At 58.6% G+C, this 7,033-nt stretch overlaps 1 protein-coding gene across 1 annotated transcript; it reads right to left on the bottom strand.

The window, feature by feature from the left end:
• Positions 1–471: 471 nt before the first annotated feature.
• Positions 472–4,695, bottom strand: UNCX (UNC homeobox). Its single transcript, XM_086622419.1, has 3 exons — positions 4,446–4,695; positions 3,171–3,346; positions 472–1,518 (listed from the first exon to the last, which is right to left on the bottom strand). The coding sequence occupies exons 1-3, from the start codon at positions 4,693–4,695 to the stop codon at positions 472–474; spliced, it is 1,473 nt and encodes a 490-aa protein (XP_086478545.1).
• Between the last annotated feature and the right edge of the window lie 2,338 nt (positions 4,696–7,033).

Here is a 7,033-nt window from a genome sequence, read left to right as displayed (position 1 = left end):
GCCAGATCAGGCGGCAGGGAGTTTTAGAGCCTTTATTTATCAAAAATTTTACATATATAAATATTCTTAGACATTTTTGCATTTTACAAGGGTTTTGAGGAGTTCCGTTGTTGTCGCGGTACAGTTTGTCACACCACAAAGTCCAGCTGCTGCTAAGCCTTAACAAACAATTTCCTTTTCTTTATTTTTTTTTGTTTTTACCCCGTTTCTTTTTTTTTTTTTCCTTTAAATATAAAAACCAAAAAGCTCTAACTGATCACCTGAATCGACTTGTGATAAACTCTAAGGAGAGGAAGAGCTGCTCTCTCGGCTGTGCCGCTGCGGGAGCGGCGCGCGTGGGGCGAGCGGGGAAGCGCTTCCCCCCGTTTCTCACGGGTGGCGGGCGTGGGGGATGGCGGTGTCGCTCTCGGGTGGTTTTATTTTTGCCTCTTTTGTTTTGTTTTGTTCTTTTTGTAACGTTTTTTCGCCCGGTCAGTCCATGTCCACCTCCTCGCCGCCGGCGGGGCCGCAGTCCGATCTGTCCCTGGCTGTGCTGGCGTCCCGCGCCCGGACCGGCGATTTGGGACGGGGGAAGCTGCCGCCCTCCGCGGGGGCGGCCGCCGCCGGGTCACCGTGCGCGGCCGCGGAACGGGGCGAAGCGCCGGCCGGTGCGGGAGGCGCCGACCCCGCCGCGGCCGCCGCCGAGTCCGTGGAGCCGGGGCCGGGCTGGGCACCGGCGGGCACCGGCTCCGCGCCGCAGCCGGGCGGGCCGGGGTTGGCGGCTGGCAGCGGGGAGTCCCGGGGGGGCTGCCCGGCCTCGGGGCCCGGACTGGCCTTGAGGGCGGTCTGCGGGACGAGGAAGCCCAGGGGCTGGGTGATGGGGTAGAGCAAGAAGTGTCCTTTGCCGATGAGGGTGCGGGGGGCGCAGGGGGGGAGGCTGGGGAAGTCCGGGGCGGCTTTGCGGCGGGGGGGCGAGTCGGAGAGGAGGCTCTCCACGCTGAAGGGGTTGAGCTTGTGGAAGCTGCCGGCGCCGCGGGGCCCCCCCGCGCCCCCGCTGCTGTCCCCCGACGGGGCGGCCGCGCAGTCCTTGTCGGGCGGGCGCTGGAGCCGCCCGCTCCCGCTTCTTTGGCCGGGGTAGAAAGGCTCTGCCGTCTGGTCGCAGGTGCCGGGGGGCGGCTCGGAGGGGGCGGCGGCGGCGGGGGGCGGCGGGTGGAGCGGCGGAGGCTGCCCGCGGGGCTTGGCCTCGGGCGGGGCGGGCGAGAGGCCTCCCCCGCCGCCGCTGTCGCTGTCGGAGCTGGGCGTACTGTGGAGGGAAAGGCCGCTGGGCGAGTGCAGGTGGCGGCTTTGGCTTTTGAGGAGCTTCTTCTCGTGCTTGCGCTTCTTCTTCTCCATCTTCTCCAGCTCCTTGCGGGCGATCTCCTCGGGGTCCATAGGCTCCCCGCTGCACGTCGTGGGGTGGGAGTTGTGAGCCGGCCGCCCCGGGCCCTTCTTCGTGTTCTCTTTCTTTCTCCATTTGGCCCGGCGGTTTTGGAACCAGACCTACACACCGAACAACGAGAAGCAATTAAGACCCAGCGCACCGGCCCCCCGCGGTGGCCAGGGCGGGGAGGAGGGGGGGGGGAAGAAGCGCAGCTCTGGCCTCCCCCGTTCACCCCTCGAGGTGCCAGCAGCCCCCATCCACAAGACCTGGCGTCTGCAAGACGGAGATCAAGGGAAGGGGCAGGAAGAGATATCCACGCTCCTTAAACAGGGTAGAAAAAAAAAAAAGCAAAGGAGTGGGGGTACACACTCACGCACACACTGCACCCCGCCCGCACTGGCGCCGCAGGGAAGGGAAGGAATAACACAGGCACCCCCGGCCGAAGGGTACAGAAGCACCAGCCGGAGCCCCGGCCTGCGGGAACGAGCCCGATCCCTCCGCAGCAGCGCGCAAAATGCGATAAAGCACAGCACGATAAGCGGAGCGGGGCCTGGGCCTTCCGCCCGTCCCGAGTGCCGGAGCAGAGGGGTTGGATCAGCCCAAAAATGGGATTTGCTATACATCATGGGAGGGGAAAAAAAAAATAAAAATTAAATCCTCTCTGCTCCGGCCTGCGGCAGCGGTTCCCAGGCATCCGCGGCCGCCCAGCCCGCGGGGTACACGCGTCCCCTCCGCGCCCGGGAACCTTCGGCCCGCCGGGGCTGTCGGCAGCGCCGGTTCCCTGCCGGAGCCAGCGGCTCCGTTTGGTGCCGGAGCACGACCCCAGCTCGGGAGCACCGCGAGGATTCCGGCGACCAGATCCCTGCACTCCTTCCCCCGGCCGCCCCCGGGAGAGCCCCATCGGCTCCCGAGCCCCCGGGCACGGCGGAGAGGGAAAGGCGGCTCGGAAAGACACCGTGAGACAAAGCTGATGGAGGAACCGCGGCCAACGGCGTCAGCTCATCCGGGGGGAACGTCCCCGCCACCTGAGATGGGTTTAAGGACGCATTCCCCACACACGCAGCCCACGCGAAGCCTCCCAGCCCCGTCGCACCGCGCCGAGCCGCCCCGCACGCCCGCGGGCTCCCGGCCGGACGCGGAGCAGAGGCGCTGGCTCAGCCCCGCCGCCCGTTCACCACCGCGGTGTGAAACAGCGTCTGAAGATCCAAAAGCCGACCCGCGTCGCATCCGTATCCCCCGGACTCAATTTTTTTTTTTTTTCCAAGCATCAAACAGACGGTTCCCTCCCCATCCCGTACGGCCAAGGGCCTGAGCAGTTCGTTAAAATTAAGTTTTACAAGTTCCACACGCTCTCGATGCACCTACGAGCTTTATTGTCATCCTCCAGCGTACCCTGGCCCGTGATTAAGCCTCATATTTGCATGCTAGTTTTTCGCCCTTGGCTCACTTAAGAAAAATATTTATAGGGGAAAAAGAAGTTTAGGGAAAAAAAAAAAAAAAGGTTTAGGGGAAGCCAGGCTGGAATGTCACTCTTCGGGACTCGTTTGTAAAGATTAAAAAACAAATTAAGAGGGAATAAGAAAATAAATCAGCCAGGACAAATGCAAGGCAGGTAAACAAAAGGAGAAGGCCGGGAAGAGCGGGGCTGCGGGCCCCAGGGCGCGGAGCCCGTCCCGGAGAGGAGATGCGGGTCCGGCGGGGCCTCCCCGGGGACCGTTCGGCGCAGGGAGTGGGCAGAGGAGGAGGGGAGAGCACGACACACGGTTTTTACCTGCACTCTGGACTCCACCAAGTCCAGCCTGAGAGCCAGAGCCTCTCGCATAAACACGTCCGGGTAATGACTCTCATTAAACGCCTTTTCTAGCTCCTCGAGCTGCCAGCCAGTAAAATTGGTGCGGGTTCGTCTTCTTTTACAGCCAGGACTTTCTTTGTCCGGGTCACCTGAGTCTGAAAAGGCAGAAATACCCTCAACTCCCAGGAAGACAGGCCTTCTCCCCCCCCTCCCTGCCATTCACAGGAGCCTTAGAACTTTTGTGCTCGGCAGCGTTGGTAAAAGAGCGGGATTATACACACACCTGCGCTAAAAATGGGGAGGAACCCGATCTGCCCTCGCCTCCTCCGAAAATGTACTTTACAGAACATTTATTCCTGAAGGAAGCTCTCCACAGGCACTCAGCTGGCAGAGAGAGAGAGAGAAGTTCCAATATTTGCTCCAGCCACCAAAGGTTTCATTAAAAATAATAATTTTAAAGCCCCACCACCACCCCTTTCCCTTCCCCAGCACCCCTCCGGAGCACCTGCGTGGGCCGCAGCTCACGGCCCGGTGCCATGTGGGGCTCCGAGAGCACGGCGGCCCCCGGGCCCCCCACAGACCCCCGAGCACGGGCGGGTGTGGGGCTGGGGTGCTCACAGCCTCTCCGAGTACGTACACGTCCAGGTTGGGGATTTACAGCCCTAGCTGCACCTCTCCTCAGGTTTTCCTCCAGGTGTGGAAATTAATAATAATAATTTTTATTTAGTCGAGGTGCAGAGCGGGGCTGCTCCAGGATTAATAAAGAGGATGTTGGGGCGACGGAGTGTTTTATTAGCTGAACAATAGCGGTGCCACAGGCCGGTGGGGAGGGAAGGAAAGCGCTTCCCTTCCGCTAAATCATTAAAAAAAATAATTACCGCTCTTCATTCCCCAAACTCCAGCGATTCTCATTATTTATTTTCTAGTGGTTTGATTCGAGCCCCTACCCCAGAGAGGAAGTTTGGGCGAAGGCACCGGGCTGGGCCCGCTATTGTTCAGGGCACACGCGTGGTCCCGCGCCGGTGGGAACGAGGGATGCTCCCGGCGCTGGGCCCGGGCCCCCCGCCCCGTCCACCCCCTCGAAGGGGGAGGGGGCAGCACAGCTACCTCCCTCTCTCCAGACACCCCAATATCCGCAGCTATGATACTGGGGAGTGGGGGGGGCGCGGTGCTTTTCTTCCTCCGCGCTGGCACGCTCCGGGCGGGGAGCGGCGACCGGGGCCGGGCTGGGGAGGGGGCCGGGGCCGCTCCTACCTGCGAGCTTGAAGGGCTGGCTGTCCCCGCTCACCCCGCAGCCGGAGGGGATGAGCGGCGCCGGGTTGACCACGGAGGCGGCGCAGGAGCCGCTCAGTAATCCATCGATGGAGAAGGGGACGGAGGCGGCCGCCGACTGCAGCTGGTGCCCGGCCAGCTCGTAGACGTGGTGGTGACCGAGCGGGTAAGGGAAACCCACCATACCCCCGAACTGGGCATGGGGATGCTCCAGGATGCGGCTGTCCATCATGGGGGCGGCTCTAGCACGGGGGGTGCCGGCGGGGCTGGGGGCGCTGGCGGCGGGGCGGCTGGGGCCGGGGGTGCTGCTGCCGGAGGAGGAGGAGGCGGCGCGGCGAGGGGCTCATGCTGCAGGGCGCCCGGGCGCTTTAACTTTATCAACATCAGGCTCCCAATAATTAGCTTAGGCTGGGGGAATTTGGGACCAATAAGAAACGTTAATCGGTCCTGACGTCAGAGACGTGCCAGTGTGGGGAGCAAACGTTTTCCATATCGATTGCTAATTATACCTGACATCCAGCCTCAATAAACAATATCAGAGCTGTCACAACAAGACAAGGGGGGCTTTGATACGAACTCCAGCCCGAGGAGGGCGGCGGGGGCCGGGCGGGCAGGGGAGGGGGCGGGGGGGCGCGGAGGGGAACTCACGGATCTGCCTGATACCCGGTTAAATACTAAACAGCCGGAGTTACACACACACAGCCCCCCCCCCGCCCCCCCCCATCCCTCCAACCCAGCCTCTTCCCCCTTATCCCCTCCCCTCTCGAAATCACTAATAGATTTTCCTTTAAAACATTCACCAGCGTGTTGTGGGGATTTTTCACCAGAAATGCTCTACTCTCTGAACCTTTAAAGTGATGTTGCTCCAATTACAGAGAGACATTGAGCGGCAAATAGACTGATCCAATAATAGGAGATTCATCATCCGCTCTTTCCAGAGCTGTCACATTGAATTTAAAACTACAAGCCTTTTCATCTCCTCTCCGGCTCTATAACAGGGGAGAGGAGAGGGGGGCAGAGGGAAAAAATGGGGAGGGGGGGAAAGGAGAGGGGAAATATAAAAAAAAAAAAAAAAAAAAAGAGGAAGAGGCTTTTGCAGCGTTTAGAAGGAGATTTGAGTATATCAATCGAAATCATAATTAATGCAATCTCCTATCGATTCGGCCACCGACACCCCCCTCCCCAGCAGCAACCACAACCCTGGAATTGTAAGCGCGGCCACAACCAAGAGCAGCCTCTGCTCGTTCGAGAGGAGGCCAAAATATATAAATAAATAAATGAAATCAAACCCAAATAAAGTTCCCATCCCTCCCCTCTTACCACAGCCTCCCCCTCCCCTTCACCCCCGCGCGGGAAAAGCACCCCAGCGCATCCCCCGCGCTTCGCCCCGCCACTCATTAACAGCTTCCAAACGGCCGCCAAATTTGTCCTAATTAAATTACGTCCCCTTAGAAGTTTTCACCCAAATAAAACACTGATAGGTCCCCCAGTTAATAATTAAAGGGACCGTTCTCCGACAAGGCGAGGGGTTGGGGACCCCCAGTTTCGTGCCCTCTCCCGCAGAGCCAGCTTAGAAACACTTTCCAAAGCTCCTAAAAGGGGAAGGGGGGGGGAGACGGTTTCCGCCCCCTCCCATCCCCAGCCCACCGGGGCCCGAGCTCTCGGTCCCCTGGGCCAGGGGGTACTCAGGCAGGCGCCCCCCGGGAGGGGTCTCCCCCGACCGGCCCCGGCCACCGGGAAGGTAAGAAGGGAAGAGGAGCGCAGGGAGAAGCAGCGTTTGCGTTTAACAAAGAGGAGAGGGAGAGAAAGAGCCGGGCTGGAAAATCAAACAGGGGAAACTCTTTAAATCTTCCTGGGAGGTTCGTGCGGAATTAAATCCTTCGAGTCGGGGGGTGGGCAGAGAAAGGGGAGGGGGGGGGGAATAAAAATAAGTAGGAAGGGAAACGAGAGAGAGAGGAAGGGGAAAGAGGGAGAGACACTTTATCTCTGGAAAACATACAAATAGATTTTCCAGTTATAAAATACCCCGTCAAGATGATACATTTCCTAGTGCTGGTTTGTGTGGGTATGAGAGAGGGGGAAGCTAAAATTGAAATAAAAAGGAAGTCGAGTCTCTAATCTATGTTGTCTGTCCGGAGCTGTATTTATTCACCTAATTGAATGCCATACAATATACTGCTGTATTATTGCTGTTCCCTCCCTCCCCCCTATAGATTAGTTTAATTATGGTCTCCCTGTCTCTGTTTAGAGCCAAAAGGTAGCTTGAATTCGGACTACGCAGCCCTAACAGAAATAAGAAAATGATGGGGTTGGTATTAATTCTGGGGTCAAGGGCTTCACTTTTCACCATAATTTAATTTCTTTCTCTATAAATACTAAATGTAAACTGTGTCCACTGGACCAAATTTTGCCTGTAGCAATAAATGCCTCATTTTCTGTCGGATTTCAGGAGAGGAATGCGAGGGGGACGTGTTTCTGAATACAGAATGGTAATCAATCCAGCCCAGAATAAGAGAGGGGGGACTTTTCTCTCTCTCTCTCTCTCTCTCTTTATTATAATGAATTAATTC

Source organism: Tauraco erythrolophus, chromosome 17 (assembly GCF_009769465.1).
Source record: "Tauraco erythrolophus isolate bTauEry1 chromosome 17, bTauEry1.pri, whole genome shotgun sequence".
NCBI lineage: Eukaryota > Metazoa > Chordata > Aves > Musophagiformes > Musophagidae > Tauraco > Tauraco erythrolophus.
The sequence above is the reverse complement of the archived record's forward strand: the minus strand, read 5'-3'. Positions and strand labels throughout refer to the sequence as shown.